Source organism: Labrus mixtus, chromosome 7 (genome assembly GCF_963584025.1).
Source record: "Labrus mixtus chromosome 7, fLabMix1.1, whole genome shotgun sequence".
Lineage (NCBI taxonomy): Eukaryota > Metazoa > Chordata > Actinopteri > Labriformes > Labridae > Labrus > Labrus mixtus.
This window is the reverse complement of record NC_083618.1, coordinates 26,746,342-26,771,901: the sequence shown is the minus strand read 5'-3', so window position 1 is coordinate 26,771,901 and position 25,560 is coordinate 26,746,342. Positions and strand designations below refer to the sequence as shown.

At 41.6% G+C, this 25,560-nt stretch overlaps 1 protein-coding gene across 7 annotated transcripts in view; it reads left to right on the top strand.

Moving 5' to 3' along the window:
* iqsec1b (IQ motif and Sec7 domain ArfGEF 1b) overlaps positions 1–23,449 on the top strand; it is a 197,510-nt gene extending 174,061 nt beyond the window's left edge. For 6 of the 7 annotated variants that reach the window (XM_061041442.1, XM_061041441.1, XM_061041440.1 and 3 more), the window contains 13 exons: positions 4,660–4,939; positions 6,864–8,125; positions 8,717–8,878; positions 10,247–10,369; positions 11,480–11,646; positions 12,144–12,283; positions 13,006–13,035; positions 13,232–13,357; positions 13,461–13,560; positions 14,592–14,753; positions 14,872–15,048; positions 16,465–16,514; positions 19,076–23,449. In XM_061041442.1, coding sequence (XP_060897425.1) covers positions 4,660–4,939; positions 6,864–8,125; positions 8,717–8,878; positions 10,247–10,369; positions 11,480–11,646; positions 12,144–12,283; positions 13,006–13,035; positions 13,232–13,357; positions 13,461–13,560; positions 14,592–14,753; positions 14,872–15,048; positions 16,465–16,514; positions 19,076–19,618 — 3,322 coding nt within the window. In that variant the 3' untranslated portion in view covers positions 19,619–23,449. The remainder of the gene's footprint in view (positions 1–4,659; positions 4,940–6,863; positions 8,126–8,716; positions 8,879–10,246; positions 10,370–11,479; positions 11,647–12,143; positions 12,284–13,005; positions 13,036–13,231; positions 13,358–13,460; positions 13,561–14,591; positions 14,754–14,871; positions 15,049–16,464; positions 16,515–19,075) is intronic. The other variant, XM_061041447.1, reaches the window with a different exon arrangement.
* The last annotated feature ends 2,111 nt before the right edge of the window (positions 23,450–25,560 follow it).

The window sequence follows — 25,560 nt, the reverse complement described above, 5'->3', positions numbered from 1 at the left end:
GAAACGAATGAAGTCATTTGGAAACCAATGAAACTTCTCGTTAAAACCCTGAGAAATAATATATCTGTAACTGGGACATGATAATGAAATCAATCAGTTCAGTATTGAAACAGCTGGGTTATTTTCTGCCCAGGATCTGTGTCCCTCCATGCAACGTTAAATTAAAAAAAGGCCTGTTGTGGTGGTTCTATGCTGATAAAAGATAAAAGAAAAATCTTTTTTTGTATGATGATGACAACATTACAAAACATTCTTCATTTTCCTGCACATGTCCTCTTTAAGGTACCTTTGCCCATGACTTATTCTAAAAATGTTGACCTCTTGGCCTGGGTAATGCAGTTTATGTGAACATTAGGTTATGAGTTTCAATGAGGCTGGATTTAGTCCCTAAAAAGAGTCTCTAGGTTAATTTAAAAGTAACTAATCCAATTCATACGCCGCTGAGGAACCAATTCTGGGTTAAGTGTATTGCCCAATGACACATCGGACATGTTGCTGCAGGACCTGGGGATCGAACCCCCAATGTTCCGGTTGAGAGAAGACGGACTCTACCAACTGAGCCACAGCCGCCCCAGGTCTGACCACTGATATATTCTGCAGTCCAGGAATGGGATCAGAAGCAGTTCTGTTTGGGTGACTCAAACCCTGTGTTGTAGGATGAAGATCCTACAACACCTCCTGTGGACAGGTGTTGAGAACTAGCATGCTTGCTAAAACACTTAAACAATGCATCTGGTTCGTCCAATGTATCTGTGATGTCCATGCCAAATAAAGTCTATTATTATTATTATTTTAAGATTGGAATTTAAAGTGGCTCAAATTTTGGAAGAATTGCGATAACCCTCTCGACTAATTCTCCCCTGTTTTGGTTACGCTGTTTGTCCTTATTGCATGGTTCCTTAATGTAAAACAAGTGCAGAGAGTCTTGTTCGGTAACTCTAATGCAACAAAACCAGCTAACTGAAGACATTAACATGCCTTGAGTGCTATCAGTCTCAGCTCTCAGTCTGAGTTCCTCGAAGTGTCTTGCCTTCCATTGCTTCGAGCTGAGTGCAACATTTCAAGCATGCTAAGCCTCCCTCCCATCTAAACAAATGGATAATTCCAATTAGGCATCCTCTGCTGGAGCGGACGTATTACAGCCCACCCTTCAGTTTAATTAAAGGACTCTTTCTGTCTGATTAGATTTGTTCCTTTGGAATTAAAAATGTGTTGAGGAAGCATGAGGAGGAGACTGAAGATGCAATGAGAGCATCAAGTGTCTAAGTTAGAGATAGAACACATTTTCTATAATGAGAGTTGTTTTCCCATGACGGAGGACCTGCCTCAGCGTGAATTTGCTGAACGGAGAGGAGGCCTTCGAAATAAATGACAAAAAGGTACTTTGTCATATGAAAGAGTGTTTTGTTTGTCAGTGCTTTCCAATGTGTTACAATGAATGTAACTAGAATAATTTATCAGGCAACTTATTGATCCTTAACAGTCATGATTAAGGTGATGGTACTTTGAGGCATAAGGTACTTTGTCAAAGTAAAGATAAAGGTTGCAGTCATTGTCTAGAAAGACAGTGTTGACTGTCAAATGGTCATGCTTGTTCTGACTCCTCTTCAGCAAGATAATGGTCATAATTATCAAACAAATAGAGGTTCTCAGCTTTTTTGGTTACTTGTACCATAGCTACCCTACATTTTTTTACTTGTTAAAGGTAAAAGCTGTACTTTAATGTTTAAAGGAAAGTCTCCTGAAGCCTCCAATGCAGTTCCAAACTTTTTTTGTCAAACGATAAACCATCTAGAATTAAACGCTCGTAAACACCAAGCAGCAACCTCCGGTGTTGAAAAATGAGCCGATGTGGAAGTGAAAAGAACTGTAGATCCCCGAGTATCCACTTGAGGCTGGCTCCAAGACACCCGAGAGTCACATACACCCCAATTAAAAAAACATGTTTACAGCCTGGTTCAAAAAAACGAAATTGGTCTGATAAGTTATTGTCCTCATGGGCACACTCTGCACAGGGAGTGAATTTTAATAATAACTCCGTTTGGTTAGGAGTTATGCATGGTTGGGCCCATGGTTGACCTGATTGGTGGGCGGGCGTGGTGTAATGTCAGAGATTGAGGTTTATGACCAGGTAATGCTGTGATAGATGTAGAAAGCAATAGCCTTGTTCTTAGCCTGCCCCCCCCCCCCCCCTCATCCATCATCTACAGACAAACAAAATGAAATAATATTGATTGCATTTTGTCAAAGAAAGTGTTGCTTCGTGTCAAAAAGCTCACATTTCCACCGCAGATGTCAGCTGGCTTTGTTTAGTTTTGGAAAATCGGCTGACATTTTGATACTCCGGGCTAATAACTACACAACAGTGGCAACTCTCCTCGGCTTTGTTGGATGCACAGGAGACATTCTCTCTCAGGCTGATTTACTCTGTGTTCAGACACAAGTGTTAGATGGCACACCAACAACAATAAGCCTGTACCTTGTAACATGAATTTATGTTTTTCTGGTATCCGAAGAAGGCTCTGTGAGCTATTGCTATGAACAGCCAATCAATAAATAAACTAAGCTTTACTGTCTACGCTCACAGTACAGAAAACCTGCACGCTAAAGTTTGGGTTCACATCCAGAGTCCATAGATTTCTAGGCAGTTGTTGCACAGGAAAAGATCACTTTATCCACTAATTTCAAGATTGTCCATGTAAGATGGTATGCCAAAGTGTCCTTGGGAAAGAGACTGATTCCCAACATGCCCCTAAAGGCTGTACCATCAGGATAGACATCTGTCTCAATGTGTGAATGCTGACATGTAGAGAAAAGCTCTTTGAGTGGTCAAAAGAATAAAGAAGATGGTGTGTAAGTGCAGCCCATTTTCCTTTCTCTCCTCATGCTGTCAGTTCAGTCGCCCACAAAAGAATTATGATTCATACGCTTTGTTTGAATGCACATCAGCACTGTTTGTGATTCTCTGCATTTCTTTGTCACATTCTGAAGTTTGCTAAACTAATGTGTTGCAGTTATTGAGTTCTCAAACTCATTTGCAGGCATTTTTATTCTCTTTATTTAGATAGATACATTCAGGATGTTTTAAAGAATATTGATTATGAACTACAGGGACTTAGCCGTTCTCATTTCACCTCTTGGACATGTGTGTGACTGTATGTTGTACTGGTGCTTTCACACATGCACAAAACTCCTGAAAACTTCCTGTACATTTTCTGGTTGAGGTGTATGTATGAACACAAACTGACAAATGTTTTACTCTGACCCTTTCCACAGTTTTTCCTGCTTGCCCTCTAGTAATTTTTTTTTACTAAATTCTGGTTGAGCTGATGTTGAAGCGCAGCAGGAAATATTCAGAAAAATTCACCACTAGTGGATGGGAGGGGGTGAAAACATTTACATGCTCAATGTGTAATGTCTGTTGATCTGGGGGAGCTTTCTGAACCCTAGTAATGACGTCATCAGTTCTTTTGGCTCATGTCATCTCTGCATGGGCTTTGAGATTATAGAAAGTCTGCATTTCAAACTGAAAGAGTTTGAAAGACAAAAGCTATTAACAAGGAGTCTATGAAGTTTCATTATACAAATATAGGATGCAACAGTGGTTAGTCTTGGTGAATAAGAATGTGAACATTAGCTGTAGAGATCTCAAATCTCCTCTGCAGAGTTACATTTTTAACACTTACATGTATTTTGGGTTTCAAGGAGTTATCTGCCGGCGTGATTAGAGCAGTATATTACATGAATCACAGCTCTCACTAGGATGTTATTTCGTTGATCATATGCTCAAAAGTTGCATTAAGAGCAGACATTAAGTATTCACTTTGGTTTACGATCGGTCCGGATTCATTTCTTCCTCTCATGTCAGCCCTTTGCTGCACTCTATTTTAATATAAATAATAGAAATATAGATGTGATGGTTCTTTCTGTATTGTCATGCACTTCCTCCTCCTGTCCTATGTTGACATGATCAAAGGGCAGTTTTCTGTTTTTCTTCCAGTGAAACGCTGCTTTTGTTCCTCAAAGAAGTAGTTATCAAAGCACAGCATGCCCCATAGAAACCTCGCTCCGATCACAACAGTGTGAGGAGTGTAGAGGAAGGGGAACATTAAGAGCATTAGAGTGCTGCAGTCCGGTGTAACACGGCCGTTGTTACTGAACTCTGTCAGGGTTTATCCAATCAGCTGTAGACGTTTGTGCTGCTTGGGCAAACACAGACTGGTATTGATCTGTGTTTTAAAGGCTCTGCTATCCATGTTTAATAAACCCTTGAGATTGTGTTGCTTTGCTTTTACTGAAATATTATCCTACAAATAATTTTGAAACAAGACCATTTTTGCTGTGCTGTATGGTTAATCTTCGATATATATAATTTATTTATAGGGTTTTAATTTCTCCAAATCAAGCTGCTGTACAGCAGCACAGTATTATTGCTGCTTTGCCCCATCTGAAGGGTTTCCGCTTTGTAAAGGAATGTGCATAGACGACAGGCAGCACTCAGACTGCTACTATAAATTCTCTCTCTCATATTTATACCCAGCCAGGGGTATCAAAGTTCACTTTTTCTGTCACATGACTCTTGCTGAACCACTCAGCACTGCCTTAGTGTAGTGACTCAGCAGACTAACCCTTCTGTGTTTGTGTCCCTGTGTGTTGCAGTGTGGAAGGTGATGCTCCAGGCATCGAAGTGGGCGCCTCTGTGGACCCCAGCAGCGGCTACAGTTGCGTTCCAGTGACCCACAGTGGCGGGCTCGGCCCCGACCACCTGGACAGCCAGCTCTACGGACACATCTTCCTGCCAGGCCACCAGCGGCCCCGCCGACCCAAGCTCCAGCACTCTCAGTCCATCCTCCGCAAGCAGGCCGAGGAGGAGGCCATCAAACGCTCCCGCTCGCTCTCTGAGAGCTATGAGCTCTCATCAGACCTACAGGACAAGCAGGTGAGGGGATGGAGGGGGGACACAAACAGGAACAGCTGACACAAGTTATACTGTGCTACTTCACTTGCATTGACGGACAAACATTTCTTCAAAACATCCATTAAAATATAATAGTCAACCAAACCTGTGTTTCAAAACACTAAGTATATATTTGAACTATGTGTAACAAACAGTGTTGTATGCATCATGGGAATATTCTAACCAATGCAAAACATTTTCAAACTATTCCATCAATAGTTCTGTACATCTGTAAAAAAAAAAAAAAAAAAAATGAAAGCCTTGTGGATGTTCAAAAACCAACACATCACAGTATTCTGCACGTTTTACTGCAAATAACAAACAGTTCAGTAATGGGAACCGAATAGTATCATGTCAGTGAACATGTCCGGGCAAACCTTTCAAATAGCAAACATGTAAGTTTAAAGAAGTTCTAGCTGGTTAAAGACAGAAGTGTCCATGTTCCTTTAAGTCCACAGTCCTTTTTGCACACACATGGTGCAGGGGAACATGATCAGTGTCATTCTGCTCCCCTGGATCACTAAAAACAGATTCACAGTTTTATTTAAAAGATTTGCACATTATCCTTTGATAGTGGTTTGCTCTATAGCATACTCCAGTCCAGACGTATTCCTTTTCAGTGTAGTCAGTTTCATCCTTCTTCATAGGCATATGGACTTGAGTTCTTATAGTAGTTTTTCCAGTCTGACTACTCAAAGCGCTTTTTACAACGCATTTCACCTTCAACTATTCATACCACATTTAGACACTGATGACGGAGGCTGCGATGCAAAGTCTCATTAATTTATATTCACACTCCACCAACAGAGCAGCAGGAGCAATTGGGGGTTCAGTGTCTTGCCCAAGGACACTTCAGTGTGCAACTGCAAGAGCCGGGGATCGAACCCCCGACGTTCTAGTTGAGCTAAGCCACAGCCGCCCTTCTAATAAAAGATGATTAGCAACCACTGTCAATCACAATTGTCTTGTTAGTGTATCCATTCCAAGTCCCAACTATAAAATTATTTTTTACAATAGTTCTTCCAAGAGCAATTCCTCATCCTTATTTGAGATGTTACCATGTATCAGTCAGACTGGATTTCCATCATAATTTAACGTGAGCCATGTTTCCTAGGAAGTCTATTTGAGACTAATAAACCTTTGTTTCATTTTAACCCTAACCCATAAGCTATCACCCCTCTTGAGATTTAAAGGGCATGATTAAAAACTGATTACTCAGAAGCATCATTCTTCATTCTGTCTAATCCATGCTGCCAAGGTGATAATCAGATAAAAGCTGCCTTTGTTCCAGAGTATTATTTTCAAAGCAGCGTTAATTTATGTCACAGACACTCGCCATCTATAGGCTTAAAAATAGCTAAAAGTCTGGAGTTTGTCGCTTCACACAATGAGTGGCTTTGTTAAGGTTGGATTCACGGCGCTGATCATCACCACTTTGAAGCTCATTAGCTCTGTCTGAAGTAGAATATGAATTCATACTTTGGTGAAAGTATGTTTTCCGGGATTCTAATGAGAATGTGGGTGAAAAGCAGAGAAGTAGAACCAGCTGCAAGTTTCTTGAAAAAAAGTAGTTGTATTTGGAACTCAATGCAATAGACATGAGAGAGACCACTTCAGTATTAAGATCAGAGAAGAACTGTTTGGCTCAGTTTTTAATACAGAAACCCTTTAAGCCACCCAAGAGTGTGAGATATTTGAAAGGATGAGCAAGGATTCTATTAAACGACCGTCCTACCAGATCTTATCAGATAACACTTTGCAGAGTACTGCTGGTGTTTGTCACCGCTGTTAACACCTGGGACCACTTCCACCATCTCATTTCAGAAACAATGTCTGTTTCTTTTTTTACTTTTTTGACTGTTTTTCAGATGCATCTGTGACACCACCTTTCTTTGTCTTCCTGCAGGTTGAGATGCTAGAGCGTAAATATGGTGGGCGTTTCATAACCCGGCATGCAGCCCGCACCATCCAGACAGCCTTCCGCCAGTACCAGATGAACAAGAACTTTGAGCGTCTTAGGAGTTCTATGTCTGAGAACCGTATGTCCAGACGGATCGTCCTATCCAATATGAGAATGCAGTTTTCCTTCGAAGGACCTGAAAAAGTCCACAGCTCCTACTTCGAGGGAAAGCAGGTCTCACTTACAGATGACGGCGCCAAGATTGGTGCACTGATGCAGTCAGAGCACGGGGGGGAGATGGGCATGCAGGCCAAGACGCCCACAGCACAGAGCGACTTTACAGACGCTATCACTGAACTAGAAGATGCCTTCTCGAGGCAGGTCAAATCTCTGGCTGAGTCCATAGATGATGCTCTAAACTGTCGCAGTCTGCATGGTGATGAAAACCAGTTGGAGCAAGGGAGAAGCCTCCAGGATATGGACAGGGAGGTCAGCTGTCAGGTGAAACCCTCCCACAGTGCGGCAGAACATCGCAAGCTGGACGAGATGACGGCGTCTTACAGCGATGTCACTCTTTACATCGACGAAGAAGAACTGTCTCCTCCTCTGCCCCTGTCTCAGTCTGTAGACCGGCCATCCAGCACGGAATCAGACTTGCGCCAGCGTTCCCTCAACTCCTCCCAGGACTACTGGTCTCTGGCTCACAAGGATGAGAAAGGGGACACGGACACCAGCTGCCGCAGTACACCCTCGCTGGAGTGCCAAGAGCAGCGTTTACGGGTAGACCACCTACCCCTTCTCACCATCGAGCCTCCGAGCGACAGCTCAGTGGAGCTGAGTGATCGTTCCGACCGCAGCTCTTTGAAGAGACAGAACGCCTACGAGCGGAGCCTCACCAACCAACAGAGCAGCCCCAAACACATCAGCCACGGCCTGCCGCCCAGAGGACCTTCCAGGGAGGAGGACGCAGGCCGCCATCGACCACGTCAACTGGAGGCCCACCTGGCCATCAACGGCACTGCGAACCGGCAAAGCAAGTCGGAGTCGGACTTCTCCGACGGTGACAACGACAGCATCAACAGCACATCCAACTCCAACGACACCATCAACTGCAGCTCCGAGTCCTCGTCCAGAGACAGCCTGAGGGAGCAGACACTCAGCAAGCAGACGTACCACAAAGAGACCCGCAACAGCTGGGACTCACCCGCATTCAGCAACGACATAATCCGCAAGAGGCACTACCGCATCGGTCTCAACCTCTTCAACAAGTATGTACACTTCATAACAAGGAATCCAATTACAGGCTGCTCATGCAGTGCCACACAATCTAGTACACGTACCATATCCTTTAAGGGACTGAAGACTAAGAGGTTATGTGAATTAGATCTAGTCCATTACTTGTGATAAAGAGAATTATTTTCCAATAAAGAGCCCAAAATGAAATGAGCTGAAAACAGATTGTCTGAACAATTAGCAGTGACATTGCTTGATACAAGACAGCTGTCTCTTCCACTTCAGGTGCTAATGAGTCTAGGACTCATCGTGCTCTATTTCAAGCTGAGTGAATCATGATTCCTTTTTAATCATAGATGATTGTGGATTTGGTTTCCTTCATAGCTGGTCTTTAAGTTGCTTTTAATCATGGTTGATCAAGACAGAAGAGAAAAGCAGTTCCTGCACTCAGCCCTCATCCCATCCACCCCCCCAACCCCCACTCCCTGCCTCCCTAAATCCTGTCCCTCATCTGACACACACACTTGGCAAGGGGCACAAGTGCAGTGGGATAATCACAGATTTGGATTTTGGCCTCACCCCCTTTTTTTCTCTCTCGTTCTCTCTATCCTCTCCCATTTCTACAGGAAACCAGAAAAAGGCATCCAATATCTGATAGAGCGAAACTTTGTTCCAGACACTCCAGTGGGTGTGGCACACTTCCTGCTTCAGAGGAAAGGCTTGAGTAGGCAGATGATTGGAGAGTTCCTGGGTAACAGGCAGAAACAGTTCAACCGGGATGTCCTCGAGTGAGTTTGCATATTTTTTTCTGTGTGCATTTATACATGAAGATATTCTAAAAGCAGCTTTTGACTTGACTTGGAAACTACGCCAGTGCAGAAACGTTTCGTTCCTCTGCCTTTCAGGAATATAAACCGTCATTTAGTTGCAAATGTGATCTACTCTCATTCAAATAAAGTCTTTGGAGTTCCTGAGGACTGCTAACTCGAGTTACATCCAGGAAATAAACAGAAATAGAATCCACTCAGGAAATTGCTCAGATAAACATACAGACCCCGTGTATATCCTTCAGCTCTTTCAATGGGGAAGGGAAGTTGTAAAGATCTCCTTATTTTTCCAGTAGTTATTCATTGCATCATTCATATAGCACCTCTATTTATGCTTTAGACTGGACGGACTTATCTGAAACACACTGGAAGCACACCGGCTCTATCAGAGCCCATTGAGATGCAGTGGACGATAAGGCCAGGAAAGGTCCGTCAGTGTCAGTTTGACAGGCGTATCTAAAGGGCTCCTTGAGAAAATGTCGATAAATCCTGACATGCAAGGAATCAAAGCATCACGGCCGTGAGAGTTACAATCCTTACTTCAGTGGAGCAAAAGTTCTACGGTCCTTTATAGAATTGGAAGTGGAAGCTGCACTAAGCAACCATTTTTAAAGAAGTGGAAGGATAAAAGTTGTGTAGTATTGCAGTTATCCTCAGATCTGCTGACCTTTCAGCATCTTTATTTGTGTGTTTTCAAACCTCAAGTTTTCCCCTTTGCTGTTTGGTTAAAGCTCATTAATTTTTTTCAGCAACAGGCAGCTTTTTTTTTTACATTAATACCTCTGTTAATAGACATTACTTTTACAAAAACAAAACACACTCATACAAAATAATATCGAGAAGCAAGTGAAAGTAACAAAGCATCTAAAGAGCTAAATGTTTTTTTTAACTGGAGTCGATGAACACAGAAACAGAGCTACAAAGTCAGTCAATATTTCATATTAATACTCCAAATGACTGCTTATGTTTCTTTCAGGTTACTGCTAGGGTATACAGGCATATTGCAAAATTGACTAAACTGTCTAGTAAATCTTCAGAGAAAGGTATCTTGAGTTGAGTCCTTTCTTTACTTGAAGGATAACGATTATAGTAATGTTTCACCTGGCAGCAGTTGTCCAGATTTATTTTATATTGCAAATGGAAAATGGAAAATAACCAGCAGCTCTTGTTGTCTGCCACTGTGCTTAATGAATGTTGCTCCACATAGTGAAGACACGCACACATCATTGAATCCAATTCAGCTTTATTGAACAATTAAATCATTCCCCTTTTTGCATTGTCTTCCCTCTTATCTGTGCTAAATGTGTGTTGATGTTTTTTTTTCCCCAGCTGTGTGGTCGATGAAATGGACTTTTCAAGTATGGAGCTTGACGAAGCACTCAGGAAGTTTCAAGCACACATCCGAGTTCAGGGAGAAGCTCAGAAGGTTGAACGTTTGATCGAGGCCTACAGGTGAGAAACTCCTCTGACAGCAGAGGACTAAACATACTCTATAGCCTGCATGGACTCATCAACTTACACTGACCAAGGGGCTATGTGCTGTTTACTTGTGTACTTCACAATGAGCAATTGCCAATTCACAAGCTAGCATCGTTCCACAATCCAATCTCAAACAGAAGTTACACCAAAATCTTCCAATCTTCTTCAACATTCTCCGGCGTAAGAGCAGCAGGGCAGCATTTCAAAGCCATTTTGAAGTCTTCTCTTTTCATCCACATCCTCACAGAAAATGATTTAGCAGGAATAAGTTCAAAAAGCTGAGGAAAACCTTCCTCGGGGCTGCTGATGGAAGTTATTTGCCCCCCCCCCCCCCCCCCCCTCCCCCATTTTTTTCCCCTGCAAACCTCTGGTTTAAAGGTGCCTTCATGCCCGCAGAGAATTAGCTTCGATCAGCACTGAGCAAGGACATTTCTGCCTCAGTAATCACAGCAGTCAACGTTACGTCGAGGAGATAACGATAACTGATCATGCCCCAGTCCAGATATGATCATGAACTCACTTTATGGTGAGTCAGAAAAAAAACTGTTAAATGACCTCTCTGATGGCCACGGGCTACTTATATTAACAGACTTAAATGGTCTGCCTCGTTCTCTGTTTGACTTTTATGACAACTGTATGACTACAGCTCAAATAGCAGGGAGCTCAGTATCTATATCAATATTGATATTTCTGACCAAAAGTGGAACTAACACAGAACACTAACAGTGGAGATTACTGATTTATATTGTCTCAAAGGATTGACTTGATATTGTTGCTTTGTCCTTTTTATGAAAAAAACATTTTTTTGTCTCACTGAAGCTCTGTTCAGTGAGGTTTAATGCTGGTACTGTGTTCCAGATTAAATGTAATTATAAAAAGGAAAAAGTAGCAGGCTATATTTACCTCCATAGAGTGTATTTCTTAATATGATGTAGGCTCTTGGTTTTAAAAGTGAAACCAATTTAGGGGTCAAACAACTTTACCAACTATTGTCTATTGGTACTGAAGTTCACGCTCATACAAAAGGGCTCTAACAAAGTATTAAATACAACTTTTCAATTATGATAACCATCCTCTTTGCAGCCAACGCTACTGCATCTGCAACCCTGGTGTGGTGCGACAGTTCAGGAACCCTGACACCATCTTCATCCTGGCCTTCGCCATCATCCTTCTCAACACGGACATGTACAGTCCCAACGTCAAGCCTGAGAGGAAGATGAAGTTGGAGGACTTTGTTAAGAACCTTCGAGGTACTTTGTTCTCCCTCCCTGCACCTCGTCCAGCTTGCTGTCATAAAACCAATACTGTATAATCTTCAGATGCTACTGTGCAGCTCTGAGGATAAATATTCAGCTCAAATTGAGTTTTGTGCATGCATTCTGCCCTGATTAATTGCTGTGTCAATAAGGTAGTTATTTATTTTTGTTAGTCATGGCTAAGAAATCTCTGCTATTGATGCAAAGCACTTTTAGTTGCCTTAGACAGATTTTGAGGGTATTAGCAGGGGCTTTGCGGCATGGCTAACTCATTACTCTGCCTATTGGAGTGTCAGTAATTAAAGTACAGTATTGAGTAGAGAAGAAATATTTGTCCCTAGAGAGTTCTGAAGGGCATTTCTGTCTGTACTGTGAGAGATATGTACTGCACAGCAGTATGTAAGTAAATTCAGGGGTTCATCAGCTTTCATAAATCTGTGAATTAATCATTAATCCTTCTCTCTCTCTCTTTCCCTCTAATGCTCTGCCAGGAGTGGATGATGGGGAAGACATCCCCCGAGAGATGTTGGTCGGGATATATGAGAGGATTCGCAAGCGGGAGCTCAAGACTAATGAAGACCATGTGTCCCAGGTTCAGAAAGTGGAAAAACTCATTGTTGGAAAAAAGCCGGTACGTTTGAGTTTGCCCTTGAGCTGCTGCACTCTGAGAGTGTGACCACTTTTATCTTCCGCCTTCCATTCAGGAGCTGAATCTAGCAGGAGCATGCAGAACCAAATTACCCAGTGTACCTCTGAGCTGTCGCAGAGAGCACCAGCTTTATTCGTAGCCAATGTCCTCTAAGAACGGACGGGAATGAAAGAGCATTCTTTACCTGAACCCACTTTCCTCTCAGCGTGACACATCAATTCTTTGCGCCGGAGACCTTCTCACTGAATGACTGTAATATGTCTCATGCCCCAAGTGTCAGCCCAGAAATGTGCTGTCTGACAAGCTTCCTTATAATAAATGACATAAACAGACTGGCATGCACCCGATGATCTTGACGGTGTTTACTTGAATCCCGACCCTTCCCTTTCGGTCCATTGATTCCCCCTCTTTATTAAAATAACTCCACTTTAAAGTGAAAAATCCACAGCAGTTCAAGAGACCTTGATGATATCATGATTGTAAAAGTTGACACAAACTGAGAACACAATATATTACAAGAAAAGATTGTGAGGGGCACATAGATGTTTGCTCTTCGATCCGTAAAAACGAGTTTCCATTTTTCAAATTTTGCCAATATTTCTTTTGAAAACGTCACATGGAATGTATTTTCTTTGATTAATCGTGAGTTTGAAATTGCCTTTATGTGTTCACTGATCCCTGCTAAATTATCTCTTACTCCATAGATTGGCTCGTTACACCACGGTCTGGGATGTGTAAGTATTTCTCTTTCTGTCATCAGCATTCTGGTCATGGTTGTTTGGAAATAGCATATTTGTATGATACCCAAAGGCTTTATGGAAAAGACGCAGACACATGGAAGGATATATCTTTTTGGCAGTCGGTATCTTAAAAGCCTTTTGTAACACAAGAAGAAGACAATGCAGTAATGTTGCTGTATTGTGTGTGCAGGTATTGTCCCTCCCCCATCGGAGACTCGTGTGTTACTGCAGACTCTTTGAAGTGCCCGACCCCAACAAACCACAGAAGTTGGGCCTGCACCAAAGAGAGATCTTCCTCTTTAACGACCTGCTAGTGGTATGGCAAACATCACTTTTCCATCACACTGGGATCACACTTGGGTGTTCCAAAGAAAAGACAAGAGTCTAAACCACATTGCATGCTCTTGTTTTTTTCTTAGGTTACTAAAATTTTCCAAAAGAAGAAGAACTCTGTGACATACAGCTTTCGTCAATCCTTCTCCCTCTATGGAATGCAAGTGCTGCTCTTTGAGAATCAGTGTAAGTGCCCTTGAGACTTTCTAAAGGCATCAGCATGCTTTAAACTAGTTTGTTTGAGAACACTTTGAAAGTCAAAGTGTTTATGGCTTTTTGGAATTGCCCTGCTGCTGGGCAGAGTGAAATATTGTAATCATAGAGAGGGACCACTCGTGATAAACTGTATATATTTAGATTGATGAGTACCTTGTCAGGCATTCTCGCCTGCCCAATGTTGTTCTTACTCTTACAAAATCCAAGTCTCAAGTTCACAGTAAATGGACTTCACTTATATAGGGCTCTGCTGGATGTCATACAACTGTATAAATAAATGTACTGTTGACAGAGGCTCCTGTACAAATGTCTTTTTACATATCTTCACATTTAGCTATAACTCCAGGTGTAATTTGAGGTTTAAGGTCCCCAAATGTATTGCAGAAGCCAACGATTGAGTTATCAATCAATAGAATAGAAGATGACCTATTCTCTTCTCAGAGTTTTAGAGAGAACAAACAAACCCTTGCTTCGTGTTCACTTAACCAAGTAGGCTTAGGTTGTTGTGTTTATTATGTATTATTCTGGAGCGGCAGTTGTTAGAGTCATCGTCTCTCAACCGGAAGGTCGAGGGTTCAATCCCAAGCTCCTGCAGCCACATGTCCGATGAGTCCTTTGGCAAGACACTTAACCCCGAATTGCTCCCGCTGCTTCGTCGTCCTCGTTTGAATGCTTCTGAAAGGGATTACTTACTTCTGATAGCCTCTACCATCAGTGTATGAATGTGTAGGTGTGACATGCTGTGTAAAAGCACTTTGAGTAGACAGAAGTCTTGAAAAGCGCTATACAAGACCAAGTCCATTTACCATTACCATTTATGTGAAGTTAGAGAAGTCACAGACACCAGGTTTAAATATCATAATATAAATGAAAGGAGTGAGGTTACAGACAGTGTTTAATGATCTGATAAGCATTTCATTTATGGCATACTGTATCACAGCAGAAGTGTTTCTGTGTTCTCCCATAGTGATGTGTAACACGGTGTTGTCCTCACTCTTCAGATTATCCCAATGGAGTCCGTCTGACCTCGGCCATTCCTGGAGCTGACATCAAAGTCCTCATCAACTTCAATGCACCCAATCCTCAGGACCGCAAAAAGTTCACCGACGACTTGCGAGAGTCTATTGCTGAAGTCCAAGAAATGGAGAAGTACAGGATAGAATGTGAGCAGAGGAGTCAAGTCTTTGTTCTGACTTTACTTTTTATGTCAGATCAAATAAATATAATAAAGGAGAAGACTCTTCATTAATGATGACTTTGCATGTTTGTCTCATTTTACAGCTGAATTAGAAAAACAGAAGGGGGTGGTGAGGCCCAGCATGTCCCAGTGTTCCGGGTTGAAGAAGGATACAGGTAATGGGAACCTGAGCCGAGGAAGCCTTGACGACAGCTACGCCATTGGTGAAGGTTTGAAGAGGAGTGCCCTCAGCAGCTCTCTCCGTGACCTCTCAGATGCAGGTAACATTTAGTGTTGCTCTGGTGACTATCTTTAGTTCTATTCTCATCCCAATGCTAGACAAAGTAGAGTGTTAATACCCAAGCTGGATCCTGGCATGATACTATCCACTCCTTTTTAGATGTTAACTGATTTGGAAACTTGGAAGAAGCTGAGTTCCTGTTCTTGTTGGGTTTCAATTTGACTGTTGGTCACTTCAACTGGGCGCTAATGCTTGAGCGTCTTAGTGATTACACCTCCTGAGCCATAAAGCCAGTGAAGCGGGGAGATAGAGATGGGTGTATTGGCTAATGGGCACAGGTGTAATTTACTACAGACTATCACCTAATAATCCTGCATCACTGGCGGGGGAGGAGGCAGCGCTATGTGGGTCATTGTGATCAATTTGAGCGTCTTAGCGGTAAGAGGAATTAATGTTGTGTGGTTGATTTAGGCAGGGTGTACAGAATAGCCTCGACACTGCAGACACTGCTCTGCACGAACACTCTGTGACCTCAACACAGGGTTCAAACTAATAAAGCAAAAAATAAAATAAAAAACAGATATTGAATTTAGCTGTTTGCTTTTGATGCTTTTTGAATGAGGCCAAACACATTTGAGTGCAAGTCTTTATAAAGCCCAGCCAAAACTGGATTTTGGAGGCCTATAATTCCTTTAGGGGGATGTTTGTGCATCACTTAATAAAATTAAATTTGCAAGAACTGACGTTTGTTTACGTATAACTGACTCAACTGCATTAATAAGGCTCCTTCTACACTTCCAATGAACTCTAGGTTTACAAGATTAGTTTAGATGAGGTCAGTTTACCAGTCATGGGGAGTGCTGCTCACTGTTTGAAAAGAGTTGTATGATGTATTCTGTGGTAAGAGTCTAGAGAACCCTAAAGATGTCCAGAAGGTAATTTTGATTTGGACTTGGAGGCTACAAATTACTAGCAGAAGGTACTTTTTAGAAAGCTGGAGGTGTGGATTATTATTTTTTTACATTAACAGAGAGGGTCTAATATAATTAGTGGCCCTATTGGAAATGTAGGTTCCAGAGTATTTTTGATCATGACATATTTTCTGGTCTTTGATTTTGGAGATTTTAGTCTCTGCTGCATTTATTTTGTTGAAAAGCAAAATTGCCGGAGTGCCCCTATAACGCATCAAGACGGCAAGTCTTGTTTTTATGAGTAGATGTTTCAAGATTGAAGCTAACATTGTAAAGTGGTAGCAGTGACTTGCTTCTTCCCTATCCTTTGGCCTTATTCACCTCCCTTTGCCATACCAACAGTCTGCTTCTAGCCTAGTAATGTGGCGCTTTTTGTCACCTAAGGGTGCTAGCACCGACTCCTCACCCCAGTAGACAGAAGGAATATTTGCACGCTGAAGTGTTTATCAGTTGGTCTAATCTGTCATGTTACATGTTCTGGGCAGGCAAGCGTGGGAGACGCAGCAGTGCAGGATCACTAGACAGCAATATGGAAGTAAGTAGGACGCAACTGATGCTGCGCTGTCCTCTGACTTTATGTTGTTCACTTTGAACACACTAGTCTCTGTCTTTTGTTTCTTTGTAGTGGGAGTTTTATTCTGTTTGGTGGTGTTTTTTGTTGTGAGCACATTGGTCACTGTGCATGCGCATTGGGCTGAGGAGAATCACCTGCTGTGGCTGACACATCGATGTACAAAAGCATGACACGACTAATAACACTACTGACTCACATTCGGGTTGTTGATGTTACACTCACCTCGTCCCATTCAAGCCATTTCCTCAAGCCCTTTTTTTTGTCTAATTTAAGAAACCTGGCTGTGATTTTTCAGTTTAAGCTTCTGCATGCTCACACAGTTTGAAGTGATACTTTCACACGCCTTCCTTTCACCAGCTCATTACCTTGACAAGTTATTCCTCTTAACTTCTTTCTATCATCACATTTAGCCAGAAATATAATACAGTAATAGTTCAGCCAAGTAGAAGGCACAGCAGTGTTACTATTAAGCCCACGGAGGAGCTAGTAAATCAGTGTAACTAAAACTGTTAGCAGCTAGCTAAATCAGCTTGATCCATTTCTGTATGTTTTGATAGGAGCCTAAGCTATAGGTTAAAACATCGTGTTTCCTTGAACACAGGTGGTAAGCAGGTGTTTTAGAAAGCGTGGATGCACTGAATAAACGAGTTAGCTGGCTAACATGTTAGCCTGGGTTAGCTAAGTCTTGGATAAGAAATAGGGAAAGGGCTTCTTTGGCATTTAGCTTAAAAATGTTTTATTATTATTCAATATCAGACGTATGAGACCTACTCCTTATTCTGCCCTCGGGACATTCTCTACAACTTGTAAGGAAAAGTATGCAACAGACGACTCTTGTATTTTTTGGGGTATTTTGGTAATTTAAAAAAATATATATTTTTCATCCTGTTGATGGTCCATCAATTTAACAAACTATTATTAGTTAATGAGCAAGTTATTGCAAGGGTCAGTTAATTCTGTCAATTTAATACAACACAGAAATGGTGGGGTGTAGTTTTTCAATTTAGAGTTCCAGCGTTCATATCTAAAACTCTGCAGCAAAACAGCCCTCCTGTTAAGTGCTCCCTCAGAGGCTCTGTTTCGCAAAATTTAAGGAGGCACACTGCCACAGAAACAGCTATAAATAACTAGGCAATATGGCAGAATCCGTAGTGTCTAGAGAACATTTTTTTGCTATCATTGTATAGACTACTTCCTAAGGAGCACGGGCACCTTAGTGTTAGCTTGTTGGGGTTCAGAGTACTGCAAGACACTTGGTTTGAATATGGTTACATGGATCAGTCTGAGCAATATTGTATTTTATTTGCAGAGCTGTTGCTATGTTCAAACAAACATTGTACTAGTTTTCATCCGGTACAAAAAAAAAAAATGGAAAGCTGGCTCACCGTTCAGATATATTTGCTGAACCTCATACATGCGATAAGAAATCTTTTGTGAACAATTATAGGAACATTACAACTTGTGCAGTCTGCATGTTATGCATGGCTCTGAAAGAAATGCTTCATTTTTCACAAACATTTATTTTGACTGTTCTCTTGTCATTCTGTGTAACTGTGCTTATATTTGTGAAGTTTTTTTTTTTTTTGGCTCAGTGGGAATTTAGAAACATCAGAGCACATCAGTTACTTGGTGTGCAGTTTACCGGCTGCAGCTTCAGATTGTTCTGCAAAGGCTCAAAAGTGAGGCCACATGAAAATCAAAGAGGATACTGTAACCTTGGAAACTGGATAAAATGCTGACAGAAACTCACAACAGCATCGGCAGTCAGAGTCTGAAGACTTAGAAGCTGTTTGTCTGCGCATGACAGATACAGAGGGGCTGGTATAAGCTCCGCAAACTGAGCCTGCGAACAATTTAGAGAGACAGTCGACCGTGAGATGTTAGGAAGTGTAGACAAACAATGCAGTGTAACAGGAAAAGGAAACAGAGACGCTTTACCGCAAGGCAATATGGGCAATCATGTGAGATTTGAGATCAGCTGTAGCCGGTACTGAAGTTTAAGGGAGAATATAACCTACACCCTAAAAGCAAAAAAAAAAACTAAAGAAAAGTTTCTTTCTGTACTCATGTTTCATCCTCCGAAAAATGATCTGCACAAACCTGAGAAAAACTAGAGACAGGGAAGATAGAAAATTACTAAAATGCATTAAATTTATATGAATGCATACAGAGAAAGAAAGAGTGGAGGAGGCAAGAAGTTTTATAAAGTCCCCGCGCAATCTTAACTTCTAAGTCTACCAAAACAATGTGAGCAAGGCATAACAATGAGCTTTATCGAAAAGGAATATTTTAAGACTAATCTCCAACTTAAAAGTGTCTGCCTCCTTGGCAAAAACTGGTAGAATCCCACCAGAGAAGAGCCTAAATATCTAAAGTTATGCCTCCCATACTACTTTTGAAAGTGTGGATACCAAAAATAGGCCTGCATCCTGTAAGAACAATGCCTCAGAGGGGTAGTAGATCACTTTAAGCTCTTCCTGCTGTCTCATTTTTGTGGTCTGACCGTCCTCTCTCTCTTGCAGGGGTCCATCATTAGCAGTCCTCACATTCGGCGGAGAACTCCTTCCAGCCGAGACTGCCCATCCCGCCACAGCGGCCAGTCCCTTCCCAATTCCTCCTCTCTGCTCGGATCTCTGTTCGGCACCAGACGGGCGAAGTCCCCCAGCCCCACCCCGCAGCCAGTGCACCCCACCCTCATCTCCCACACCCCTCACCCCGCCAACTTGCACCACACAGCCCGGTCGGAGACAGACACGCCGGTCCCCATGCACCCGCACCACGCCCAGTTCTGCCACGTCACCCAGAACCCCCCGCCTTACCACCACCACCACCACTACCACCCGCCGGCCCACCTGCAGCACCCTCCGCACCAGTACCACCCGACCCCCTCGCACGGCCAGCAGCCGCCCTTCCTGCCGCACGCGCAGCACGGCCACAGTGGCCACCCGGCACACCCCTCCTCCCACGCTGCTCACGGCGCCCACCACCATGGCCCGCCGCCAGCGCCCTCCCAGGCACCGAGCAGCACCAAGCCCAAGCACAGCGGCATCAGCACGGTGGTCTGAGACACACAGGGGCTCTCTTTTCTGCTCTCTGACTGAACTTTGATTTTACCCTGAGGCTCTCGGCTGATGATGGGCTGGGTATGTGAAGCCAGAAGAGATCCTGTGCCTCCTTTTAAGCATATTTTCTTTACACCCATGACATGGGCAGAATATTCAATAGAGACACTTTTCCTTTTCCAGTTGCTTCTTTCATTTGATTTCAAGTCACACTTCATCGTCTGCTTGCTTTAACAGCAACGGACGCCGACATAAGAGCATGCACAAAGACCACAACTACTGTTTCTCCTCCACAAATTAAAGAAATATGATCAAATATCTCGCTTACAAGTATTTTACAGAAGACGTAAACAGTAATCTTGACTTAAATGTCTGCAAAGTGAATTCATCTAGTGCAAGGGTAGCTGGACAGACAGATAGACGGACAGTCATCCTCAGCAGTAGCTGTACGAGTATTTAATGTAGCGGTAGCTCACAGTGCACTGTGATATCTCTGTTAGCAGTGATCAATGTGCCAATTTACTAATTTAGTCACAAAAAAATGCTTTATGTATATTGTGCATAGTATTTTGTAACAAATAATATCAACAGTTATTATTCTAATTATAATTACTACAGAACAAATGACATCATTCAATCTCTCAGTATTATACTCGCACATAGGGGGCGTAGTTTCACTGTTAAGAAAACAATCAGAGCTTTTACTAGTTAGTTCATTCAGTGAGCTGGAGCACTATCTATTGCCTTGAGTTAGAGCTCTTTTAATGGAGTTGAAGGCTGATGCAGACTCACACAGCAGCCCTGACACAGTCTCCTCCAGTGACTGCACTCTTCTTCGGTCCAGAGTGGTCTCTGAGGAAGGAAGCCACAACGAGCCGCTGAACAAACAGATCTATCTAAACGTCCACCCTGCAGTACTGGCTGCCTGTCTGACATCATTTTATTTTTTTAAACTATTTTTTTAGAGTCCAATAAAACTATGAAAATGCTCTATATGTTTTTACAGCAAACCTGGTAGGATTCTTTGATTCTGTTCTGCAGAAGGAGGAGATGGGGATGTTTTTGTGTGTGTGTGTGTGTGTTTGTGTGTGTAGCAGGGAAACAGCAACATGACTGTAACAGTGTGTCTCCTGAGGTGGAAGCTCTCAGCTGGCTGAGTTGTGACCTCTGTGTCCCTCTTGGGGTTTTATTGCGCGTCTCTCAAGCGGCATGCCTGTTGTGCGGTGCTGTTTACTCCCTCCGTCTGACTCTTTTTTTTTTTTTTTTTTCCTCTGAGCCACACGAACGACACAGTACAAAAATCAATAATTATCATTCTGTGATGGTGACAGCTCTCTTATGCCTCACTCACCACAAATGGCAGTTTTATATCAAGCATTTTTCTGACATATTTATGGGATGGCTGGTTATACCTCAGGGCCATCCTGATTACAGTATCTAGTGTGTGTGTGCTGAGCGGTGGCAGGGGGGGGGCTGCTGTGCTGGAGCGTATTTTATATTGAAAGCGATAGACGCGGCACTTGTTCTATTTAGTTAATATCAATGGCAGAAGTTAGTCTGTATCTGCTAAAGACTATGAGATGGATTTTTTTAACTTGTATGTGCAATATGTATTTACTTTTTTTTCTTTTGTCTCAGAACGGCTGCAATCCGTGGCTGTTCTTATTTGCTAGTTCAGTTAGTTTTGTCTTTTTCACCCTTTGTCCTTCGTCATTTCTTCCTCAGTGTTTCAGTAAAGTATCCACGTGGATTTGGAGGGACTGCATCTTTCTAATTGATAAAGAACGATCGAAGAAAAATACTAGCATGTAACGATGTATTTGAGGCTATTTTCTAACTGTTGTGTATCCCAAAAAGCTATATCAGTGTTGAAGAAGATATTTGTTGAGAATGATTTATTTGTACAACAAAAAAAAAAAAAAAGTTTTGAATTGTTCCGACCCCCCAAAAACACAGTGCATCAATCGTTCGAATCTCGAAGTAATCACAGTGGTGAGATGAATTCTTAGAGCAGGCGTAATGAAAGTTGCTCTCAAATCTGAGTGATAATAGACAGGCAGCTATAAGTGTAATAAATGGAACTCTTTTATCACCTTATTTATCACCTCTACCTGGCAGTACATTACTCTTTGCAAGTCAGTGTCAAGTAGATCGCTGTTTTTCTCTCTGCAAATTTAATAAGGCACTCTTTTTAAATGGTTTATAAGCTTTAATGAGAATAGTTTACTTACATTGGAGTTGGTTAACGTTAGTTTAATTCATGTTCATCAGGTCGTTAATTAATCCTTATGAGCAATAAGAGTAACTTTTTGGTTGCCATGTGCACATATTCCCTTTCCAACAAATAAAATCCACTGAGAAAAGACAAAAAGGTGCTGTTTCTCCCAGCACATTTTGTATATTTCTTGATGCTGGATGTCTTATAGCCATCCTTTTTTTAAACTAGAATTTACTAAAAAAAATGAACAGTCCTCAGCATGTGGGTAGCCTACCACCTCTAAGTGTAGAAACCACAGTAGGAGGTAGATAAAGACATGAAGAAGAAACCAAAATAACTCTAATGATCTGAAATATACATTCTTTATCATCTTAAAATCATACGTTAAGTAAAAGAAGTTTTTAAAACCTATAAACCCTCTATGAAGTGTGCCTTATTACAATGGTACTGTTTCTTTTTTATATATATATATATCTGCCATAAATACAGCGTTTCAAGCATTTCAATCCAGTGTAGTTTCATTTCTGTGGAATCAGAAAAGTGCCAATATTGCGTGGTCATTACATCGTAAATCAGATTTACACCAAGTCCATCGGGGGACCAAATTGAATTGACCCGCTACAAATCCGCAGTAGACCGCTCACAACGTCTGTTTTAAGACAAATGTCTGATAATAAACTTATATTATTTGCAGAATAATGACACAGACAGACTAGAATAAACGTAGCTCTACACAATGATGCCGGTCCTTTGAGTTATACTAAACCAGTGTGTTTTCAGCCTCGACCCTCCAGTTCCTTCAGATGACTGATGTATTGTAAAAAAAAAAAACCTGTCCAGATTCCATGTGAGGTTCTTTGTTGCATGCCATTAATGCCTACCGTTTCTTTTTGTATGTCTCCTCTTTTTTCGTTTTTGTCTTTTTATGTGTGGTTCTGTTGGGCAGCAGGCTCGACTGGACCCCTCAACTTTCAATGTAGCTTTGATTTCTCTGACTGATGCTTGTTTACATTTAGATGATTTCTGGCCTACTATAGTATTTTTTTCATTGAAAGTTATCCTCTGGCATGCATTTTCCCTTTTTTTCCCCACTGTACAGTATAAAGACAAAGCAGTATACTGCGGAGTGTAAATACAAAACTCCACCTGGAGAAAATCTAATGTAACTCAAGGAAGCGGGTTTGAAAGGGAGGACACATGAAGAGGGTGGGCCGATAGTAACGAATGAGAACATGTAAATAATCTGTAAATTATTATTAATATAATTATTATTATTATTACTACTCAATGTCTGCAGTTGCATTGAAGCTGCATTCCTGCTCCCTCTGATATCGACATAATCATCGACTGCTTCTCTCTGCCTCCAACAGGACTGAATTATCATAGGATCTAGAGATGAACAGCTAACTGTTACACAGTCAACACAACTTCTGACTTATTTCCTGAGAATCTCCTGTTCCGTCACACTCACAGCCCACTTTTTGAAGTCGAAGCGAAGGGAGGAGTGCTCTTATTTTGTTATGCATTCTGTTTCTAAGTAGACAAAACCCCATTGATGTAAAACTAGTACTGTGACGATGTTGAGAACGCAAAATAAAGCGATATATACTGTTAAACCTTGTGGTTATCGTGAGTGTCTTTATTTATTCAGAGAATACCATTTCTTAATGAGATGAGATGAGATGAGATTCAACTTTATTGTCATTACACATATACAAGTATAGAGTAACGAAATGAGGTTTGGCATCTCACCAGAAGTGCAAATAAGCAGAAAGTGCAAGAATCTGTGCTATGTACAGTAATTACAAAATTTACAGATGTAGACTAAAAAAGTGAATTATTGGGTATATATGGCTGGATTAATGGGATGCTATAAATATAAATAAATGCTATAAATATAAGTATATTCTTCAGATTATAATATACAGATTAAGGTGCAGTGAGCATGCTATACTAGTTTACAGATAATATACAGAATATGGACATATTTTACAGGTCAAGTGTAATGTAATGACACAATGTAATTAATGTAATGATGACTGAGTTATTGGAACATCATCTTCTATGTTTTTCTTTAAGTGGTCCTATAGTCAGATATGACTGCACTTATATACTGCAGTACGATCTTGTGACCACTCTTGTCCGGGTTTTTCTTTACTTGAAATGCTCTTGGAGTGCTTGAAGAATCCAAAGGAGACATTAAAGGCAAGGTTGGTCATTTTCTCCAGATACACTTTTTAAGATTTGTTTTTAAATTGTCTTTAGGTCCTGACAAAAATTAATAACTCATGTTCTCTGAAAAAGGAACGAAGAAAATCCGTCATCTGTAGCAGTTTGTAAGCGTGTAAAAAGTTTGACCAATGTCTGCCACGAGGTACCAATCTGATGAACCAATCAGACGCCTCCCTGTCTCCCTGCTCGTTCTCTAATCCTTGCGTGCACTAGCCCACACTCAAAGCCGATGATGGAGTTTATACTGTGAGTTTGTCGTTGCCTGTTGTGAGTAGTAAAATAGTCACTTTTTAAAAAAAAGCATGACTTAGTTTCTACACATTGCAGGAGATGAGCTGAGGTCCGCTTCTGGAGCAACAGCGCTCGAGCATGTAAGTGAGGGGGCGTGGCTTCTGAGCGACCACAGAGGGGAGGGGGTGGGTGTGGACGGAGCACTGAGGGAATGCTACTGTAAAAATTGTGCTAGTTTTTCGAAAAATGAACAACCCTGCCTTTAAGATTTACAAACTGATCTTCCCATAGGACCACATAAAAGGCCTCTCCATCCAAAAGGCCATTAAAGACCAAACTCCTGAGGGCTTTTCTATCTAGAGTGGTCCTGCAACCCTGGGACTGAAGTTGTACTTTTACTTCACTATGCCTTGGATGGCACAGCAGATCATTGGGGGCCCAGTTGCTCATGGATGAGCTGGGAATAAGACAACCAGTGCTATACATATTGGACCACTACCTATTGAGCCACATCCTCCAAATATAAGCACACAAAGAGCAGAGCTATAGCTCTTCAAAAAGTAAGTCTGAACTGTTTGACATTTTGCAGAGATTCAGACATAAAAGAAGCTGAATTCATATTAGAATAAATCAATTTGAGTCTTCCTCCAAGCATAATGTGTTTATGACTCAATCAATATTATTCTTTATGATCACCTCCAAGCAGTGGGCATGAACCAGATGTTTTGAACACCAAGGTCTTGAGCCCAAGTTCACATGGCTAATCAGTAGGGCAATGCCAATAACTTGCACATGCTCACAAGAAAAGGCCGTTCAATTAAGTTAATTGCAAAAAAAACCAACTATTTTATTTCCTTAAACATGGCAGCAGTGACTTCCTCACGTTTAGATGATTCATGACGCTATACCCTCCCTTTTACTTTTATGAACCACACAAAGGTCAAGTGTGTGGTGGTTGCTGCCTGATAAATGTTTTGCCTTGATTTGTCTTCATGGCACTAATAAATAGAAAACAAGGGATGTGTCTTGCAACAAAGGGCAAAGGGTAACAGTTAAAAAAGGCAATTAAATATAAATATGAAACATAATTTCCTTGAACGAGCCTATTCAAATGAATGTAAAAAGCAACTATTTGAATAAACCAAACACAATTGAAGTTGTTGCTGTTGTTGAAAGTAAAACAGTACAATACACTGATTCTTTCTCGGCCTTGTACATTCCTGGCTTCCTGCCTGGCTGTGGCAGGTGGTCAGAGTGACAGTCT